The sequence below is a fragment of the Ursus maritimus genome, unplaced genomic scaffold (genome assembly GCF_017311325.1).
Source record: "Ursus maritimus isolate PB19 unplaced genomic scaffold, ASM1731132v1 scaffold_2, whole genome shotgun sequence".
Taxonomy (NCBI): domain Eukaryota; kingdom Metazoa; phylum Chordata; class Mammalia; order Carnivora; family Ursidae; genus Ursus; species Ursus maritimus.
In genome coordinates, this window is record NW_024424452.1 from 96,325,729 (window position 1) to 96,347,550 (window position 21,822).

Genomic DNA, 21,822 nt, shown 5'->3' on the forward strand with positions numbered 1-21,822 from the left:
CCCATTAACAATAACATCAAAAAGAATAAAATACTTAGGAATAAACTTAACCAAGGAAGTGAAAAATCCGTACAATGAGAACTACAAGACCTGGCTGAAAGAAATCAAACAAGACACAAACAAATGGAAAGGCAACCTGTGCTCATGGATTGGAAAAATAAATATTGCAAAAACGTCTATACTACCCAAACCCATCTATAGATTTGATGCAATCCACATCAAAATACCAATGGCATTCTTCATAGAAATAGAAAAAAATAATCTTAAAATTTGTCTGGAACCACCATGTAAACACAAATCAATAAACAAAGACCCAGATTAGCCAAAGCAATTTTGATGAAAAAGAACAAAACTGCAGGTATCATACTTTCTGATTTCAAACTACACTACAAGGCTACAATAATAAAAACAGTATGGTACTGGCACAAACTCGGATACATAGTCCAGTAGAACAGAATAGAGAGCCCAGAATGAAATTTCTGGTTATCCAGCCAGTTAATAGTTGACAAGAGAGCCAAGAGCACCACTCACAAAAATTCACTCCAAATGGATCAAAGGCCTAAATATAAGACCTGATACCATAAGACTCCCAGAAGAAAGTGAAGAGAAGAGTGTCCTTGACATTGGTCTTGGCAATGACTTTTTGGATATGACACTAAAATCACAAACAACAAAAGCAAAATCAACAAATGGGACTACAAGAAACCTGAAACCTTTTGCACAGCAAAAGAGAAAATTAGCAAAATGAAGGGGCAACCTATAGGATGGGAGAACATTTTACAAGCAATGTATCAGATAAGTGGTTAATCTCCAATACATACAAAGGACTCATACAACTCAATAACAAAACCCAAGCCATCTGATTTAAAAAGGGCAAGGGTACACTTATCTTGCTGAGCACTGAGTAATGTATAGAACTGTTGCATCATCATATTGTACACCTGAAACTGATATAACTCTGTATGTTAATTATACTTCAATAAAAAAAATGGGCGAAAAACCCTAAATACAATTTTTTCCTAAGTTGACATAGAAATGGCCAACAGGTACATGAAAAGATGCTCAACATCACCAGCTATCAGGGAGGTGTAAATCAACACTACAATGAGGTGTCACTTCATGCCCAGTGGAATGGCCATCAGCAAGAAGACAAGTGTTAACAAGCTGGTGAGGATGTGGAAAAAGAGAACTCCTGTACACAGTTGCTACAGCTACAATGGAAAACAGTACTGAGGGTCCTAAAAAAATTAAAAATAGGACTCCCATATGATCCAGTTACCCATATAATTCCACTCCTGGGTATTTATCCAAAGAAAATTAAAACATTAACTCAAAAACATATGGGGTGCCTGGGTGGCTCAGTTGGTTAAGTGTCTGCCTTCGGCTCCGTTCATAATTGTGGAGTCCTGGGATCAAGCCCTGCATCAGATGCCCTGCTCTGTGGGGAGTTGCTTCTCCCTCTCTCTCTGCTCCTCGTCTGCTCATGCTTTCACTTGCACTCCCTCTCTCTCTCAAATGAATAAACAAAACCCCCAAAACATATATGCATCCCATTTCTTTGCAGCATTATTTGCAATAGCCAAGATTTGGAAACAACCTGTGTCCAACAATAGATGAAAGGATAAAGAAGATGTGGTGTCTACATACAATGGAATATTATTCAGCCACAAGAAAGGAGGACATCCTGCTATTTGCTACAACATGGAGAGACCTCGAGCACCTTATGCTAAGTGACATAAGTCAGAGAGAGAAAGACAAGTACTACACAGCATCACTTACATGTGGCATGTAAAAAAAAAAGCCAAACTTGTAAAAACAGAGAACAAAATGGTGATTACCAGGGGTTAGGTTGTGGGGGGACAGGGCAGATGCTGTTTAATAGGACAAACTTCCAATGTTTGGTAAAGAAACCCTTCGAGAGATCATGCATAGCACAGCGCATATATACAATGTTGTAGGATGAGCACCAAATGTGCTAAGAGACCAGAACTTAATTATTCTAACTACTAAAAAGAAGGGATAATTATGTTAAAGTGACAGAAGTGCTAATTATCACTACAATGGCATCATATTACAATGTATGATAGTAACAAATTAACATGTCGTACACTTTAAACTTACACAACTCTATATGTCAAGTATATTTCAAAAAAAGAAAAAGGGAGGAAAATATAAAAGATAAGGCATGAGAAATGAAATATTCGCAGATTCAGAGGTAAATGAATACTATGTTCTATCATCACATAATGATTTTTAAATACTCATACAAGTGTCTACATACATGTTTGCATACATGTATATGGATAACCAGTACCCACTCCGTTAAATGTTTATTGACCTATAAATATAGATGTGGAAACGTTTTTCATGAAAGATATCCCCTAGAAAATTGATATAGTAAATTGATAATATCTTCCTAATTTGAGTTTTTTTCAGAGAATTTTAAATTTTAAATTTTTGGCAGGTAAAGGAGGCACTTTGTATATAGCTCATCCATTTCTTTGAATCTTTTTTTTTTTTTAAAGATTTTATTTATTTATTCGACAGAGATAGAGACAGCCAGCGAGAGAGGGAACACAAGCAGGGGGAGTGGGAGAGGAAGAAGCAGGCTCATAGCAGAAGAGCCTGATGTGGGGCTCGATCCCATAACGCTGGGATCACACCCTGAGCTGAAGGCAGACGCTTAACCGCTGTGCCACCCAGGCGCCCCCATTTCTTTGAATCTTTAAAAGCCAAGGTTATTTTCTTTTTATGAATACTTGTGAATATAATGAACACATTTCTTAGGGAAAATTTATAAAATACAGACAAGCAACAAGAAGAACATGATGGTCCAAAAAGAACTATTTTTAACAACTTAATGTATATTGTTTCAGATATGTATGTGTGCATATGCTCCCATAGCTGTGGATATATTTTCTACAGTATCGTATTTGGGGCTGAATAATATTCAGGCATGTAGATATATAAATATACTATCTGTTTCCACTGGGGTGAGGCATCTCAATCTCTAATGCTCATGGTATACTTTTTGCCTTTCTTCAAAACTTATCATACTTATTTCTTCCATTAGCTGTTTTCCAATCATGCTGAACATTTAGATTTTTAACATTTTCCACCGTCCTAAATATTGTTGCATTGAATGCCTGTGAACCAAAATCATGGGAAAATTCCATGATTATTTTCTTTGGATAAATTCTGGGAAATAGAATTACTAGGTGAAAGGGCATTTACATTAAGGCCTTTGTATATATTGCTCATAAGCCTTCCAGAAGTTGGTGCCCACTTTCACTGTCATCAATTCTGTGTGTGATTCTGATTTCTTCACAGCCTTAATATTTTACCAATTTGCAATCCGTCATTCATCCATGCTCCTCAGAGTTTTGGGAGTTCACCTTACAGCATCCCACTGAAAAGATGCAGGGTCAACTAGTCAAGAACAAATGCAACCAGGGCATGAACCTGGAAGAATTTAAAGAAAGGATAAAGTGCAAGATGCCCAGAGGCTTGGGGCAATCACTAAGATTTATGAGATCTTATTTCATAAGGGAGTAATCTACTTCTTGTGCTTATAATGTGCTCTTAAGAGGTGGCAGAGACAAATTTTATTTTCTTCACTGTCTTTTCAATTTAGTCACGAGGAAAATTTTTACCCTGGAAAGCATTTCCTATCAAAGTAGGAAATGAGGGCAATTTTACCTGAGTTCAGATCCACAGTTCCAGATAAATAACCTCCTAAAATAAAGAAACACCTGGAGGACTATGCAGCATAGGACTTCAATTTGCGAATATCTGAAAGACTATTCTCTGCAAGATGGAAGGGATTTCCTCTTTGTAACACGGGGCAGATTTGCATGGAACAGAGGGAATTATGGGAAAAAACCCACTTCAACTCACCCTCACATGTAGGTGCTTCCTTATCCCAAGTGACAGTACTGCCCAAGAGGAGACAAGCTGCAGAAGCAGAGCCAATGAGTCGATACCTAGAAGCAAAGAATGGAAAATTATATTCTACACTTATTTTCTACTTGAGTCACCAGGAGAAAAAAAATTGCTGGTATAGGTTACAAATTACAGGAAGATTAAAACATAGGAGATGTCAAGGAAGAAACTCATCTCCATCTGCAAACTGGTCCTTTACTTCTAATGACAAGTTTACATTCTTACTGCTTTCATCCATGTTTATTGCTAGTCCTTCACCACTGAATGCAATAATGCCCTTCTTCATCAAGGGACATTTTGTAATTGTCATTAGGGAAACTCAAGAGCTATTCTATCCATGTGTACTTCCATCCGGGAAATGAGAAGCTCCTTGATTAACAGGGAAGATGTCTTATTGAAATATTTACATTCTCTAGCACCTTGCCTAGAGACTTTCAACCACATGGTACTCAAAAAATATCTGTTGAGTGAAGGATAGGATGATGGCTTTGCTAAGCTGACTCAAATGTAGAAGGTGGGGGCCCTTACCTATTGTGCCATAAAATCATTCAAAGTAGGTCACAAAGATTGGAACATTTCATCATCACTTATTTTTTATTTATTAGGTATGTATACTATTACTGTAAGAAATGTCACAAAGGATATTCAACTAAGCTATCTACACATTCCATGTAGAATAGGGTTAAACTTGATTAAGTAAAAGGTAAGGGGTATAATGCAATGTCATATAATAGTGAGTAGTTACTGCAACAGCTAAGAACTTTGCTTCTTGATTACCCAAGACATGTGACCATTTGTAGGGAAGTCTACTGGTATCTCCAGTAACTACTTTCCTCTTTCTCATTAGTGATGGAACCCTGTATTTTTAACTGGCCCATTGGCCACCTTCATTAAAGTTTCCCTACGGTTGTGTATATCCATGTGACTAAGTTCTGTCTACAGGGATGCACCTAGAGTGTCTTGTGAAACTTCTGAAAAGTGTCTTTAAAGGAATGGGTGTTCATTCCTTTCATTGTTTCTCTTTGCGGGCTGGAGTTGGACCATGTGATGACATGGAGTCTCAAACGGAAGGATCTCAGGTTTATGTGGATCGTGGAACCACCTGTTAGCCCTGGATTTGTACATTTTATTGTTTTCTTGAAGGACTGCCCCTGCGTCGTAACCTGAGAGAGAAGTAAACTATTATCTTGTGTAAGCCTCTGTTATTTTGTTTGTTTGTTCTGTCTTTTACAGCTTAATCTAATCCTAATTTATATACCAAGTCTTCCAAAAACAGTGATATAAAGGTGACGGGAACTATGTGGGTAGAGCAATGACAGTGAATACTTTTGTAGGCACGTTGAGTCACCTTTATATTTAGGTAGTGATTGAGTTCTACTTATTGTTACTTGTTTTTTTATTGGGTATGTTGTAAAATCTTTTCAAATGTGCCAACAAATATTTACTCTTCAAAATTTCTCCAAAGAAAATTTGAGAAGCACTAATGTATTTCCTTCTGCCTTTCTTCTATCATACATTTAACAGTTGTCTTATGAGCACAGGACCATGGGTGTCCCCTGACTTTTGACTATAGAGTTGCTCTTAATGTGTTCACTATGACTAAGTTAGAGAACTGGAATAAAAAGTGTGAGGCAGGTTCCAGTCTATGTATGGCTGTAAAAAACAGGGAATATTTTCGAATGTATTATGAGACACTAATATGCTCCAGTAGCAATTATGTTGTCATTTTTCCTGACTTGATTTTCCATCTCTCTGAAATTCTTTTAATCAAGCCTACTCCTTAGCTTCCCTGAACATTAGAAATTCGGGTGGCCATGAAGCTAAACCACTGATCAAGAAAAGCCCTGAGATTCCCTTCCCTATAAGCAATATACACACTGTGCAGAAGCATGCTGAGACAGACATTAGAAAGGCTATTACATAAGGTCAGCGATGGGGAAATGTAAGGGCTGGAATGTGGTGCTACTTCTATCCTTCCTATTTGTTCCTGGACTTTGAACTAGTTTGGAGTAGAAGAAATCTATGGAGATATTCAATAGGCTGCAAATAATTAAAAGTAGCTCCCAGATATGATTCTACAGCATATTTAATTGTGTGTTAAACTTTGTATCTTACAGAGAATGTAAACTTTCTCTCTAGGAGCCATTTATAAAAGTTGTAACATATCACTCCTCAGAGTGTATCCCAATAAATTTGCACATGGGAAAAATCAAAATTTTATACACTCTCATTATAATACAATAACACTAGCAATTAATAACCACAGAATAAATACAAAGTTCAAAGGTTTGGATCTTGGTCAAAGACAAAAGTAAAACAGCTATTGAGGATTACCTATAGGATAAGAGTAACACATGATAAGTGAGTCATGTGCTCCACACTTCAAAGTGTTTGACATAGACTCACCTACTTAATCTTTAACATGATGCGTTGAAGTGAATATTATGCCTAGCCCCCATTTTACAAAAAAGAAAACAGAGTTTAACAGATCTGTCCAAATTCACATGACAGATATTGAGGTTAGAGTTTGAATGCCAATTGGCCTCAACAGCCTGTAGAGATAAATCTGACATTATTCAGTGCCTTCATTATAAGTGCTGATGCAAATATTACTCTTTGAAAATTTCTGGGATGCCAAAACTGTCCTTAGAGAAATCTTTAATACTTTTGTTATTTGACAAGAAAAATTTCAGGGACACCTGAGTGGCTCAGTCAGTTTAACATTTGGCTTTGGCTCAAGTCATGATCTCAGGGTCTTGGGATGAGGCCCCATGTCTGGCTCTGTGCTGGGTGGGGAGTCTGCTTGTTCCTCTGTCCCCAAACCCCATACTCTTTCTCTATCTCTCAAATAAATAAATAAATAAATAAATAAAGTAAAATCTTTAAAAAAGGAAAAAAGAAAAATTTTAAATAAATGAACCCAACATTTTACTTTAGATGTTTTAAGGACTATAAATATGAACATATAAAGGAAGCTGATCTGAGGAATTAATAAAATAAATCAATAAGTACGAAAAAGTGAATAGAAATGATAAGTAAATCTAAGAGCAGTTTCTTTAAAGTGGCTGATTAAAACAAACAAAACTTGGCCAATTGTAACTTCACAAAATAAATCTACAGATACATATAAATGAGAAAATAGTTATCATCATAGATATTGAGGAAACTTTATAAAGTACAATTATAAAATACTTTATAAAAATATTATGTCCTCTCTATCCCAATGAAATTGAAACCATCTGTGAGATGTGTCATTTTGTAGGAAAAATATAACTTATCAAGATGTACTTAGAAATAGATAGAACAGCAGATAAACCCTATCTGTCTGAGTCTCTGTTTTCAGTCTGTTTGGATACACACCTAGGATTGGAATTGCTGGGTAACATGGTAATTCCATGGTAACTTTGGAATCACCAAACTGTTTCCCACAGTGGCCGCACCAGTTCACATGCCCACTAACAATCCCACTAGCAACCACAAGGGTTCCATCTTCTCCACATCCTCCCCACACTTTTATTTTTCATTAAAACACACACACACACACACACACACACACACACACACACACACACACACAAAACATTATTAGAGCCATCCTATAAAGCGTGAAGTGAGTTTGATGTGTGTTTCTCTAATGGCTAATAATACGTAGTATCTGTTCATGTGTTTCCTGGACATTTGCATATCCTCTTTGGAGAAATGTCTATTCCAATCCTTTGCCCATTTTTTTCAATTGCATTGTAAGTGTTTCTGTTGTTGAGTTGCAGGACTTCTTTATATAATCTGTATATGAAACCCTTGTTAGAGAAATGATTTACAAATATTCTCTGCCATTCTGTGGGCTCTCTTTTCACTGTCTTGATAGTGTCATTGATGTTGACTGGGGCTACAGTCATTTGAAGGACTGATGAACTAAGAAATCAGAAGTCCTTGTTGGGGGCAGGAGGGCAGTGATGAGGACAGAATCGATGCTTTCCAGATATGGCATAATGCTTGTGTACAATTTAACCAGCTCTCCTTTCTAAGAGCAACTGAGCTCAACAGACATCTGGGTTACATGTGAATTTTCAGATAAGAATCCTAGAAGAATTCATAGCAAAATATTAATTATGATGAGTGGTAGAATGCTGGGCGGTGAATTTTTTGATCTTTATGTTATTCATGGCTTCCAAATATGTCTAATGCATATATGTTTACTTTTCTAATCCAATTAAATTCTTTTTTCTCTGAATTTACTGTGGCAAGTGAAAGTTAATACACATTCCTTAATTGCTCCCTCTACATCAAGCCAATGGTTTCTAGCATGGTTCCCTGTGCCAAGGAAGGGTTGAGGGCAAGAACTCCATGAATGTTCCCGCTCAGTGTATGTGTTAATACTCACATTTCCCAGAGCTACTACATTAAGACTTCCCCTCCAACCCCTACTTCAAGGTCCTCCAACTCAGCTATAGTACTTGCTGATCTTAGTTAAGAATGTTGCATGCATGGTTCGGCTAGCATTTCTCCCTTTACTCATTTAGCAGGCTGGTCCTTTTTATCCAGTGAATATCTTACCAGGTTTCATGTATATTATCTTCAGCAGGAACCTGGTGCCCTCCCCTCATTGAAATATGAATATAGAATGCTGCTTCTTTTTTATATTCCTTTGGTCATATGCCAGTGTTCAAGCTACCATCTCTATCCAGAAGTCCTTGTTGCTAACTTTTTGAAGTGCGGGTGATAGTCTAGTTTGCCTGTGTCAGACTAGGTCGGAGATAGCACTGTTGTTCTGGAACTCATATCCTAGGGATAGTGCTCTCAACTCACCCTTCATTACAAGAATAATGAATTGTTGATCCAAACTGGGTATCTGTGTTTATATGCACCATGCCATTGAAGGGTTCTGGTGGAGCTCCACATGATTTTCCTGTGGGAAAAAAGCAGAACTTGGGGCTGGGTGTACAGTTCAATTTAACTTTGTTTTTAAGATTCAGCCTGGAGTGTAGCATACCGAACAGCCTATACACTTCTGATTGCTCCACAGAACTGACCACTTTGAGGAAATTCACCATACGAGCGCAGAATCAAGCAACTACAGAGCACTGCTTTTTAAAAGACTACTCCTGAATCTCCCAATAAAAGTCAAGAATGGTTAAAGAATTGTTTTCTCGTCCCACAGCCTAAATCAAAGGCCTCGAAATTTGGGATTTCCCCTCCATCTAGGTTAGCCAACCACCGTTCACTGTGACCTACATAATTTTTTTTTGGTGTCCCTATTTCATCATTTCCGGGTTTTAGCCATCAAAGGTCAACACCAGTGAATGGAAATTTCCCCTGGGATTCCTTTTGTGGGAGACATTCCTGTGACATGAATATCGAGTCAAGGTACAGAGACTCCAGGCAATAAGAAAGGCTGCCTGAGAAAGTCTACCCTTCATTTAAATGCCTTGGGCAAACCTCGATGTCTTGCCTACAAAATTTGAGCAAATTAAATTGGATCCCACAGATGCTTTGACATACATGAATTAGCTCCCAGGATGGCGTTACTCACGTCTACAGATACCTTCGGCACTCGACCAGACCAAGTTTTCTAAGCAGGTGATAGAAAACATATCCTCAAAATACCCAGGGGAACATTCATAATTCAACGATGTCCCAATTGGAAACTCAGACTCGTCAGTCAGGGATGTAGGCTTGGCAAACGGAAACTCTTCTGGGGCTTTACAGTAACCTGGAGAGTAAAACCACAGGAATACCACGGTGAGCAGAGTGATTCCCACCCTACTTCCTCTTCTTTCCAATGAAGCTGGTAGATAGGCTCAGAGAAACAGAGACTTACAATAATGGCAAAAGGTTTTCTTCCCCTTCAAGTTACCTTAGGAGGGTGCTTCCCAACAGCTTCTACTCATCAGGAAATATTTTACTACTTAGAAGTCCATTCATCTTTCTGGTCTTTCTGCTCTTGTTTCACCAAAGCAAGGATTTTAGCTAATGGTTTCTTACCTCAGCCCTATCAGACTGCCTCTGTGTAGGGTTAACCATTCATATCCTCATTTCTTGGTGTTAATATATTCATGTATATCAACACATATTTTATCTTCTCTCTCCATTTACTCCTCTGTACCTCATTCTCAGGGTGCCCACCATAAGCAGCCTCTCTGGCTCTAAATAGCAGTCACTAATTGTAGTGGGTTGAATGATGTTCCCCCCAAAAGTACATCCATCCAGGACTGCACCATGGTAACTTACTTGGAATAAGGGTCTTCTCAGCTATAATTAAGGTAACACTTTCAAGATGAGATCAGATTTTTGAAAGGCATTTAAAAATGGTTTACTTCCTTGATATTTAAAATCGATTGATATTTATAATGCTACTGCTTTTGGCATATATATATATATATATATATATATACACACACACACACACACACACACACACACACACATATATATTTCCTTTTCTTTCTGTGGGTTACTTTTGCTTAATGTTTTAATGTTTTATAAGGAGCTTTCAATAGTCTGATTGGGAGAAAAAAATTTCTAAGGAAAAAAGAAAAAAAAAAAGATAAGATCATCCCGGATTACCAGGGTGGGCCCTAAATCCAATAAAGGGTGTTGTCCCTAAGAGAAAGGACAGGGACATTTGAGACACAGAGGCACAGGGGAGAAGCCCACATGAAGTCAGAGACAAGGACTGGAATGATGTGTCTACAAGCCAAGGAATGCCAGGAGCCATCAGAAGCCAAGAGAGGCAAAGAAGGATTCTCCTCTAGAGACATAGGAAGGAGTACATCCCTGCCAACACCTTGACTTCAGACTTCGGGCCCCGGATCTGTGAAAGAATACATTTCTGTTGTTTTAAGCCATCTAGTTAGTGGCAATTTGTATGGCAGCCCTAGGAAACTACTCACCACTCTTCTCTTTCTGATGCTAAGCCAGATATTTAAGAACAAAGAGAAAACAGACTAAACCATTGAGCCGCTTTGTCTTAGCAGCTATGTCTTGTTAATGAGAGGGTAGATTGCGTGCTGCATATTTTGAGTAGAGTCTGTACTCAACTATCTCCTTTTTGGAGGAGACTGCTTCTATTTGCCCATTCAATATGTGTGGCTGGTGGCCTAGGCAACTTCGTTTAAAGAAATCTCACTGGATTCTAATATAACCATCCAGCTGGAAGGGGAGGGGCATCAAAGAAAGGTTAAATGCCTTTCATCATGTGTTGTCTTTTCTCATTGGCTTGCTTTTCTCTCTCATGTGGTATTACAAGTGTGGCACCTCATCCCCAGCGTACTCCCGCTTCCGTCTTGGGAAGGCCTACGGTCAGGCCTCAAGAACCAGGTAACCGCCAGTTCTTAGGAAGAAACAGCCTCCTCTTTTTGTACTCTTCCTTGAGCTGATCTTTCCTTGCTTCTAACTCTCAGAATAGAAAAGTTCAAGGACAAAGATTAAGGTGCAGCCTACAAGCCAGGTGACAAATGGGCATACTTTGAGTCAAGGTCTTAAGCTACCAAGGTTGAGTCTTTTTGGTTACTTAGCCTATTCAGCATAGGACTAGCTAAAGCCTTAGCTAAATAATATCCATGTTGCCAGTTTGATCCTTTACATACCCATGAACTTGCAGGGAGTGTGTATCAGTTATCCTGGCATCGGTTAGTGTTCATAGCTAGTTGTTCTCATGTCCTCTCCAAAGACTATATTTCTTCTTGATTTACACATGGTGCTCACTACCTTCCCCTCATCCTTTCCCCTCTCCTCTTACCCCACTGTGTTCATCACTGCACCAGCAAGAAGAGTTATTCACATCTTACTATTCAAACACAGCTTGGCACATCTGGACTCATGTTTTAGCTATGGCATGCAACTCTGACACTTCGCTTATGACAATGCATCCACAAGCAAACACCATAATCTTATAGAAATATGAAGGATCGTAGCTGGATGTTCTGAATCCATTTGGGGTACATGGGTACTAACCAGCAGGACCAGCGAGTTCACAGCGGGGGACAGGGCCGCTCCAAATCCCATTCCCTTGACCATCACTTGTGCAGAGGATGGTGCTCTCCCCAATGAGGTTGAAGGTCATCCCTCTGTCTGGGTGGTGGTCACATGTGTAAGTAATTTCCTTTCCATAGGGAATGTCTCCCTGAGAAGTTCCAGTATGGTGCCCATTAAGGATAGATGGAGGATTTGGACAAAAGATTTCTGGAAAAAACACAAGTGCTGTAAGTTGCATTACAACGTTAACATTTTAATCTGAGTTGATTCCACAATTATGGGATGATGTGACTGTGTTACCAATTAAAAAATTAACTCTCAGAAAGAGTATAAACCACAAAATAAATATATTAGTCTCTGTTGAGACGCTTCTAAGTGAAATGACACTGAAATCAAAGCCCAGAAGGGACTTAATCATCCTGAACTCTTTGGAGAGTTAAGACTTCTGGGTAATTGAGAGCTCATTCTTTTAAAATAGACAAAAATCTTCTTAACCCCACTGAGAAGAAAATCATCCATTGAATAAGAAAATTATCCATTAATTCAACAGGAATTCTTTGAGGACCTACTCTGTATCAAGTACTATGTTAAGTAAAAGATGGAGAAAATCTTCTTTGAACTCAAGGATCCTCACACCAGAGAAATCTTTCAAAATATATTATACATTTTCTATTTGTCTATCACCGATTTAATCTCTTCTTGACGACTTGAGGCTATTATGTCAAAAACACCATGGACGTTTATAGTAATGCCATCACAATGAGTGAAACATCCCAATGGTCCTATGCAGGATCCAGAAGATGCAGAAATGTTATGACTTTTGAGATACTTACTGGTTTTTACATTTTTTCTTTCTCATTGAAGAAATACACATTTCTTCTTTTGAGTGTAGCTATCTGGAGAAACTCCTTTCCCTTTTTGATTTGATTTGTATTTGGGAAGAGGATACTGCAGCTTGAGAGAATTATGAATAATCAAAAGGTGGAATAGCTTAACCAATGTTTACACTCTAGTAATTGATTTTTGGTATATCTGGGTTCATGGGAGTATTCTTTTTTCTTTCATGCTTCTTAACTATATTCCAGGAAAGTAAAGATTTTCAAATAGCTGACTTCCAGATATGAAGGATAAAATTATCAAGTTTCATGATATAAATTAATACAAAATTTCCAAACACATTTAGAGCAAAATATTCATTGGAAAAATTCTATTTTATACACACAGATTTTTCAATAGTTATGATCAGAAGATGAAGCAACATCCTGTTTGATTTCATGAAAAAATAAATGGGCAGATTGAATATATTAGTAGTGTTCTTGAATTTAACACATTATGTTTCTGTCCTCTTAAAAACAAATATAAACAACAGGAAAGCAAGGTCCTAGTCTGTGTTCTTTACAGGTGTAGTCCCAATGTCTAATTATTTTAATAATAACACTTGGTATTATTTGAAACAGTCTATTTATGTGTTTGCTTGTCATTATATTTAAAGATTTAGTTATTGGGGGTGGGGTGAGAAGCCACAAACAGGAAAGGCCGAGGAAGAAGCAAAGAGACTCTCAAGCAGAGTCGGAGCTCAGCTCTGAGCCTGATGTGGGGCTCGATCCTATGATGCTGAGATTGCGACCAGAGCCAAAACCAAGTGTCTGATGCTTAACTGACCTTGCCACCCAGACACCTCTGTTTGTTATTTTTTTCTCTTTCCTTCTACTCAAGCATGTAAACAACACAAAAACAGAAGCAGCAGTGACTGGGTGAGCGCACCGTTTCTCTCTCCCCTTCTGCCAAAATGCAGTTTATGGCCCAGTGAAATCCCAGGTGGAAAAGCCCAGCTCCCTGGCTTGCTCAGGCGACAGAAGCTGCAAAATCAGAACTTGTGGCAAGATTGCGGTTTCCAGTGAGGACAGAGCAATAACGAGGGTCTCTGGTTGTCGACCTTCAGGAGGTCATCTGTGCCACCTGCCCTCTGACAGCTCCCTGTCTGCCTCTGTAAGGAGCTCTGCTCTCTAGGGCACCGCAGCACTCTCCGCTCTAGTGCATCAGGAGGAAAACAGCTCCTGATTCAAGTTGGTAAATCAAAGAACGGGAGGAAAGACATCAGAGACTGCTGTTTCTGGCCAACACATTTGGAATGTTCCTGAATGACGCCTGTGGCATATCCACAGTATTGATGAGTGAAGCCAAATTATCTAGGAAAAATAGGAAAAGGTGAGCAGAGAGGATTCTTTGGAGGCCCATCCTCCTAAAACATCTGCTTATTGTCAGAGCAGCGCCTGCCTGGATTGCCTCCGGGTCCTTGCTGGGTGACAGATATTAGCTGCCTGCCACGGAGTCCTCGAAATATACTGAGGACAAGTGCTCTGCTGTCCATGCTTTTTACCTGTCAGTGGTGCTGGAACATAATGCCAAGGTCATTAAAATTCCCATTAACAGCTCATGAACTATGGAAACATGAGCATCAGTCTTCATACTCCTTCAGTGTGACCTAATTCTATTCAGATGACATAGAATTAGATTGAAAAACACTCCTAGTCACTCTTTCGTTCCTGTTCCAAATTCCACTACTGATTGGTTTATACTTTTCTTGAAACAATCCTTGCATGTTACTTATCTTATAAATAACTGTCTTTGATATGCCAACTTTCTTTTTAACACCGCTCTGCAATATTTATCCCTTCATGCCTACAAATTACTTTTCATTCATACATGTAATGTTTCCCCTAAATATTCAAGATCTGTTGTTCTACTTCTGCTGGTCAACAGTGTATTTACCATTTTCCCTTCTGAAGCACCTGTTCATGGTTTTATCTGGATCCTACCATACTTCCCAGTCACTGTGTCAGCTATTAGTCCTTTCTGGTACTTCTTTCCATTAGGCAGCTTTCTCTTTAGCTGGACCCCCTTTGCCCCCGGTGTCAGGATAGGAGCATCGAGTACTGAGTCCCTGTCTCTCTGCCAGGTCGCACTCACCCCTCTTCACAAACGAAGGACACTTTTGCCCCAAGTTGGAAATTAGGTGGAAAGAGCACACGGCCGTTAGGGAGTTGTTCCAGGAAGTCGGCACATGATTTCACTAGGAAAACAACAACAACAACAAACAGAAGTAAGACTGTCATGTGAGGACCAAAAGGATTGATCTGCAAACAGATGAAGGTGTAGGCACCTGTACATCTCGGGGCTGCTGGGCTCCAGTCTCCCTGGGGCGAACAGCGCAGAGAAGCAGCCCCTCGGAGATCATAGCCAGGCTCACAGCGGTAGAACACTTCCTGCCCAGGGGAAAAGTTGGCCTCGTTGCCTGCGGTGTGCTTACCATGCAGAATTTCTGGAGGTGGCTGACATACTGTGGAAAGAACAGGGGCGCAGTACCAGTCAGTTATGGGGAAATGCCTTTTGCTACATTCTATCCTTTCCGAGGTGTTACAGACTCATCAGTAAAGGGGTTCAGGTGTAACAAAGGAAATCAAATGATACTCCCACCCCCTCCTTTTACTGTTATGGAAGTTCAGAATATAGAAGGGAGGCAGCCAAAGTGCTCCCAGCTAGTAAGGGGCTGGTAATTCAAACTGCGCTCTTCTGGGCACAAGGTCAAATTCATGACCAGAACCCCAGGGGCACTTTCTCTAGTGCTGGCTGGTCAATATGGAATTATTAGCCTTACTGGAAAGGAGTGCTGTGCCGAATAGGTGAGTTAAGGCATTTAAAGTGCTTATTGCCCAGCTGACTGGGAGGTGCCCCTCAGGTGTCAGGATAGCTGAGCGATACTGGAGCTGGTATTTTGCCCTGAGGATTGCTCTATACGAGAGTCCCAAATGTCTCCTTCTTCGATTGATGAAGCTCCTGCTTTCAAAGGGAAGGCACATATCCATAAGCACACAAACGCACACACACACGCATACTTTCTTAATTTCATGCTTCATCGCACAGCACCGACTTGCATGGATCACCATGCATCCTTCTCCCAGAACAAACACTGATCTCCTGATCCTCTTGCAACCCATGCCCTTTGTCCGTGCCTTCATAGCCGCTGTCAGACTCACCCCTAGAGCAGCTTGGCAGCTCTGGCCCCCATTTGTTTTGGGCTTGGCATTGCACGCTGGACGGTCCTTTCAGGACAAAGCCGGGCTCACAGGTAAACCTCACGATTTCATGTAAGGAAAATAAGGTTTTGTTCTCAGATACCCTTATTGCATGTTCGATGTCTGGAGGTGTGCATTTATCGGGTATGATGCACCGAGGGGGAGGGCCGCTCCATATGCCAACGTGATTGTCTTTGCTGGTGCAATATATTGAGGAGCTGCCCACAAGCTCAAACAGCTTCTTCCCTCTCGGTCCAGGATGGCAGCGATAGGTCACCACGGTTCCATATGGAAACGATTCTCTGCCGCTGCTAAAGAATTTTCCATTGGCAATGGCTGGGGGTGGCGCACAAGGAATAGCTGGGAAAAGATATGGCAACTTAAATAATGGTGAATCAAAATAATTAGTCTGAGAAATGCAATGAGTAGAACAATTTTACATTTGTTATTTGTTTTTAATCTTTGTTAATATGTAGATACATTTTTACAAGTTGTGATTTCCGTGGGTGTAATAGCAAGCCTTCTGCCTTTCCTGCTTACACTACTCCTCACGAGCATATGTATTTTTAAAATAATCCACATTCCGTTAATTTTAGATAGCTCTTAGATCATATTATTACACCACAGTGTGCACAGTTTCCCCCTACTCCTTTTCATTTGCCTTCTTATTTCCATTTTTTGTTATTAGCTTAGTATAGCTTTCAAAAAAATAAAAAGACCCTTGCTAAAAGAAAAATGGAAGGAGAGAGAAACAACACAGATACACCAGAGTAGGAAATAGAATTAAAACTATTTGCATATGTAGAAGAAAAATTATATGAAACTGTAGACTACTGTAATGTTAAACAGGAAAGACAAATATTGTGAAAATGTCTATGCTACCTAGAGCAATCTACACATTTAATGCAATCCCTATCAAAATACCGTCACCTTTTTTCACAGAAATGGAACCAATAATCCTGAAATTTGTATGGAACCAGGTAAGACCCCGAATAGCCAGAGGAATGTTGAAAAAGAAAAGCAAACCTGGTGGCACCATAATTCTGGACTTCAAGCTCTATTACAAAACTGTAATCATCGAGACAGTATGGTACTGGCACAAAAACAGACACAAAGATCAATGGAACAGAATAAAGACCCCAGAAATGGACCCTCAAGTCTATGGTCAACTAATCTTTGACAAAGAGGGAAAGAATATCTAATGGAGAAAAGACAGTCTCTTCAACAAATGGTGTTGGGAAAATTGGACAGCCACTTGCAGAAGAATGAAACTGGACCATTTTCTTACACCATGCACAAAAACAGACTCAAAATGGATGAAAGACCTAAATGTGAGACAGAAATCCATCAAAATCCTAGAGGAGAACACAGGCAGTACCCTCTTTGATCTCAGTGGCAGCAACTTCTTGCTAGACATGTCTCCAAGGAAACAAAGGTAAAAATAAACTAGTGGGACTTCATCAAGATAAAAAGCTTTTGCACAGCAAAGGAAACAGTCAATAAAACCAAAAGACAATTGACAGAATGGGAGAAGATATTTGCAAATGACATACCAGATAAAGGGCCAATATCCAAAATCTATAAAGAACTTATCAAACTCAACATCCAAAGAATAAATAATCCAATCAAGAATGAACAGACATTTCTGCAAAGAAGACATCCAAATGGCCAACAGACATATGAAAAAGTGCTCCACATCACTCGGCATCAGGGAAATACAAATCAAAACCACAATGAGATACCACCTCACACCAGACAGAATGGCTAAAATTAACAAGTCAAGAGACAACAGATGTTGGTGAGGATGTGGAGAAAGGGGATCCCTTCTACACTGTCAGTGGGAATGCAGGCTGGTACAGCCACTCTGGAAAACAGTATGGAGGTTCCTCAAAAAGTTGAAAGTAAAGCTACCCTACGGCCCAGCAATTGCATTACTGGGTATTTACCCCAAAGATACAAATGTAGTGATATGAAGGGGCATGTGCACCCCAATGTTTATAGCAGCAATGTCCACAATAGCCAAACGATGGAAAGAGCCTAGATGTCCATTGACAGATGAATGGATAAAGAAGATGGGGTATACACACACACACACACACACACACACACACGCACACACACACTGGAATATTATGCAGCCATCAAAAAATGAAAAATGAAATCTTGCCATTTGCAGTGATGTGGCTAGACCTAGAGGGTATTATTGCTAAACGAAATAAGTCAATCAGAGAAAGACAATTATCATATGATCTCACTGATACGTGGAATTTGAGAAACAAGGCAGAGGATCATAGGGGAAGAGAGGAAAAAATGAAACAAGATGAAACCAGAGAAGGAGTCAAACCATAAGAGACTCTTAATCTCAGGAAACAAAGTGAGTGTTGTTGGAGAGGAGGGAGGTGGGAGGGATGGGGTGGCTGGGTAATGGACATTGGGGAGGGTATGTTCTATGGTGAATGCTGTGAATTGTGTAAGATTGATGAATCACAGACCTGTACCCCTGAAACAAATAACATATCATATGTTAATAAAAATAAATTAAAAAAAAGAATCTATGCCAGAAGACCTACAATACAAAAATGCTAAAAGATCATTTTTTTTTAGATTGAAGGAATATAGTGTTATAAAGAATTGACAGAACTGCAATATGGAGGATGTATAATGGAAATAGTTAATATGCAGATAAGTATAAATAAATATTGTTTTTATTAAAACAATAATGTTTTTTGAGATACATATAAAATTGCAAAATTAACACAGTGAAGGGAAATCAGAATATGGTCATCTCAATAGATCCACAGTGATAAATTAAAATACAGATTCACAATAAATCTTTTAGCAAGTTAGGTATAAAAGGGAATTTCCTTAATCATTTTCATTTGCCTTCTTCAGATAAAGAACATCTCCCAAAAACCTTCAGTACACAGCACGCTTTATACTGACTATTAAAAACTCATTATCATCTCTTCTTTTCAACATTGTACTGGAGATTCTAGCCAATGAAGCCAAACAAGAGAAATAAATAACAGATACAAGAGAGGAGAGGATTAAAACATAAGATAATTATTTATCAATGACATGATTATTTATGCAGCATATCCAAAAGTGATCCAAGGTGAAATGATTGCATATTTAAAAAACAATTAGGAATTATGCAGCATATCCAAAAGTGATCCAAGGTGAAATGATTGCATATTTAAAAAACAATTAGGAATTATGCAGCATATCCAAAAGTGATCCAAGGTGAAATGATTGCATATTTAAAAAACAATTAGGAAATGTTACATTTTCCAACATTACATTTCCATGTTTACATTATTTTCTATAATGTAAGTTGGCAGATATTATTGAGAGAAATTAAAGAAGATTTCAAAAATGGGGAAATAGATCATGTTCATGAGTTTAAAACTCAAAAATGTAAAAATGTGAATGGCCCAAAATTGACCTATGGAGTCAACAGAAAGCCAATACAAATTTGAGTAGAATTGTTTGTGTTGAAACTGACAAGCTGATTCTAAATTTTATCTGGAAATGCAAAGGGCCAAGAATCACCAAGTAAATCTTGGAAGAAGTGAATGGTTAGAGGCTATACCACCGGACATCAACTCTTTATATAATGCTAGAGTAATGAAAACTGTGATAAATCAACCAGGGGAGCAGAACTTCTCTGAAAGGAGACCCACATATAATGTCACCTGATTAAAGGGTATAATACTATTACACGGTGATATACAAGAAATGGTTTTTCTTAAATGGTTTTTCAAGTAAATGATATTATAGCAGCAAAGTTATGGTTATTCGTCAACCACTTCCCAGACTTGAGAGCTCGTGGATAGATCCAGAGCAGCTCAAACAAATAGGAGACGGGATCTTCTTGAGAAAGCATATTGCTACACAGCCAAAATGTATACCAAAAGTTTCCTCCCACCTTCACCAAAGAGGCTTGAGGCCATTCACCAAAGATTAGATATAGGAAGGGGTACAAAATTAGAAATAAAGATGAAAGTATAGGAATAGATAAAGGTGTATTGTCTTTAAATAAAGAGATCTAGCCAGAATACCATTTTGTCATCTAATTTTTTCACATAAAATATATAATTAACATCTTTCTATGTCATTAATTGCATCTCCATGACATCATGTTTGTTGGTTTTCGGTTTTTGGGTTTTTTTTAGTTGAATAACGTTCCAGTGTGTGGATGTATTTCCTCTTCTCTTCCTTCCTCCTCTTCTTCCTATTCTTCCCATTCTTCCCCTCCTTCCCCTACTTCCCTCCCTTCCCTCCTCCTCCTCCTCTTCCTCCTTCTTCTTCCCTTCTTCTTCTCCTCCTCTGCCACCTCCCCTTCTCCCGCCTCCTCCACCTTTTTTTTCCTCCTCTTCCTCCTCCTCCTCCTCCTCTTCTTTTTAAAGTAGGCTCCAAGCCCAAACTCACAACCTTCAGATCAAGACCTGAGCTGAGATCAAGAGTCAGACACTTAACAGACTGAGCCACCCAGGTGCCCCTGGCTGTATTTCTTCTACTTCTGTGTGGCTCTATTTTATGTTTCTTAAGCAATACTCTACAGTCATTTTTAACAGGACTCTTTCCTTCCGGTACTTTCCAAACCATAGCTGGAAACATTTAAGTTACTTTAACATTTTTGTTATTATAAAGAATGAAGCAATGAAAAGTTTATAGTGAACTCCTAGTAAAAATCTGTGTTTATTTCCCAAGTGTAAATTGTAAGAAGTGGGTCAAAATAATGTCCATTTTGAGGCTTACAAAACACGGTGACTTGCAAGAGGTTCCGTGGAACTCTAAGTAAGTGAAAGTGTTGATTCATCCACAGCTTCACCAACCTTGGAGAGTATCACTTTAAAAAATCTTGACTAATTTGCCAAGCAGAAGGATTGTTATACTGGGGGTAGCACAATCAGCATAATTCCGAAATAATTGAGGGAAAACTAAAGTTTGAGGCTTTTATGTATTTAAGTCCCCAGATTCAGAAAAGGCACAAGAGAAGGAAAAACGTAAGGCAAGAGTTGCCAGAAACCCCGTAGGTATCGAGGGATAGAATGCACAAAAGGAATTCAATTAAGATTTATATAACTTTAGGGGGAAGCTTAGAATCTACTGGTAAAGGTAATAGGAAAGAATATTTTGACTCACTCTCACAAATCGGTGGGTCGTTATCCCAGACGACAGTATTGTCTGAGATGACGCATGCAATAGAGGTCTTACCAATAAGTCGGTATCTAGAGGGAAAGAAGAATGAATGTTATTTTCCCTGTTCATTCTCCTCCTTAAATTGCTGCTTACAAGAGATTGCAATCTTGGAGAAATCAGAAGGACAATTTCCATTTGTCATAGTACTATCCCTTTCCCAAACTGTATGTCTTTATTTGGACTTAAATTTTTTCTTCATGGATTCTAAGCTAAATGGGCTCTCTCCTCTTTATTACGTTAAGCTACGTTAGTGTTTAAACCTAAAGTGTTAAAGACTCATCACACTAGAACCAAAGGAAATCCAAGCAGAACAAAAAAAGTTAAACATGGATTTCATACTGAAAATGTTAAAGGCAGAAATTCTCACTTACTATGCCACAAACTGTTCAAAGTGAGCCATAAAGCTTGGGAAATTTAAATTTCCCTCATTGTTAATGTCTTGCAAAGCTATACTGGAACATTAAAACCACGATGTTGTCATAGGTATGATCCACCAATTTTATTCAAACATCTTCAGTTTTGTTAATACTAACCTGCGTGTGTGTGTGTGTGGGGGGGTACTTACATCTATTTAATTGTTTATACAGACTATTTTTAACAGGGGTTTTAAAGTTCACGATAATAT

The 21,822-nt window shown here is 38.8% G+C and overlaps 1 protein-coding gene across 1 annotated transcript in view; it reads right to left on the reverse strand.

Annotated features, from left to right (window-relative positions):
- Nucleotides 1–21,822, reverse strand: part of LOC103672539 (complement receptor type 1-like) — a 68,413-nt gene that overhangs the window by 24,435 nt on the left and 22,156 nt on the right. Inside the window, exons 4-11 of the mRNA XM_040634509.1 lie at nucleotides 21,141–21,226; nucleotides 15,954–16,352; nucleotides 15,080–15,256; nucleotides 14,887–14,989; nucleotides 11,896–12,170; nucleotides 9,473–9,652; nucleotides 8,749–8,848; nucleotides 3,898–3,983 (exon numbers count right to left, since the gene is read on the reverse strand). Coding sequence (XP_040490443.1) covers nucleotides 3,898–3,983; nucleotides 8,749–8,848; nucleotides 9,473–9,652; nucleotides 11,896–12,170; nucleotides 14,887–14,989; nucleotides 15,080–15,256; nucleotides 15,954–16,352; nucleotides 21,141–21,226 — 1,406 coding nt within the window. The remainder of the gene's footprint in view (nucleotides 1–3,897; nucleotides 3,984–8,748; nucleotides 8,849–9,472; nucleotides 9,653–11,895; nucleotides 12,171–14,886; nucleotides 14,990–15,079; nucleotides 15,257–15,953; nucleotides 16,353–21,140; nucleotides 21,227–21,822) is intronic.